General features: G+C 46.6%; 1 protein-coding gene across 1 annotated transcript in view; it reads right to left on the reverse strand.

The window, feature by feature from the left end:
• LOC140751583 (uncharacterized) overlaps positions 1 to 46 on the reverse strand; it is a 1,554-nt gene extending 1,508 nt beyond the window's left edge. Inside the window, exon 1 of the mRNA XM_073085536.1 lies at positions 1 to 46. This exon is cut by the window's left edge and continues 1,508 nt beyond it. Within this exon, the coding sequence (XP_072941637.1) occupies positions 1 to 46 (46 nt within the window).
• Positions 47 to 738: the final 692 nt, after the last annotated feature.

Raw genomic sequence — 738 nt, forward strand, 5'->3', positions numbered from 1 at the left:
TGGTCAGCGCCGGGGAGTCGAATTTAAGCTTATTGGTTATTACCATTGCCTGGGTTTTATGCGGCGCGAACCTAAGTTTATTTCGTTCTCCCCAGCGCCGAACACGCTCGAGGACCGCGTTGGTCCGTCTCTGGGTCTCAGCCCCGCTATCCCCGGATATCATTAGGACAATATCATCAGCGAAAGCTTGGACGTGCTCTCCCATGTCCTCAATCTCTTTCAGTAGGGGGTCCAACAGGAGGTTCCAGAATGTTGGGCCCCCCACCGAACCCTGCACGCAGCCTTTCGTGGTAGTCCTGTGACTCTCGGCGGTTAGGTTAGGTTAGGTTAGGTTAGGTTAGGTTAGGTTAGGTTAGGTTAGGTTAGGTTAGGTTAGGTTAGGTTAGGTTAGGTTAGGTTAGGTTAGGTTAGGTTAGGTTAGGTTAGGTTAGGTTAGGTTAGGTTAGGTTAGGTTAGGTTAGGTTAGGTTAGGTTAGGTTAGGTTAGGTTAGGTTAGGTTAGGTTAGGTTAGGTTAGGTTAGGTTAGGTTAGGTTAGGTTAGGTTAGGTTAGGTTAGGTTAGGTTAGGTTAGGTTAGGTTAGGTTAGGTTAGGTTAGGTTAGGTTAGGTTAGGTTAGGTTAGGTTAGGTTAGGTTAGGTTAGGTTAGGTTAGGTTAGGTTAGGTTAGGTTAGGTTAGGTTAGGTTAGGTTAGGTTAGGTTAGGTTAGGTTAGGTTAGGTTAGGTTAGGTTAGGTTAGGT

The sequence above is a fragment of the Epargyreus clarus genome, unplaced genomic scaffold, assembly GCF_041222505.1.
Source record: "Epargyreus clarus isolate Ecla_fem2 unplaced genomic scaffold, WU_Ecla_fem_2.2 ptg000023l, whole genome shotgun sequence".
Lineage (NCBI taxonomy): Eukaryota > Metazoa > Arthropoda > Insecta > Lepidoptera > Hesperiidae > Epargyreus > Epargyreus clarus.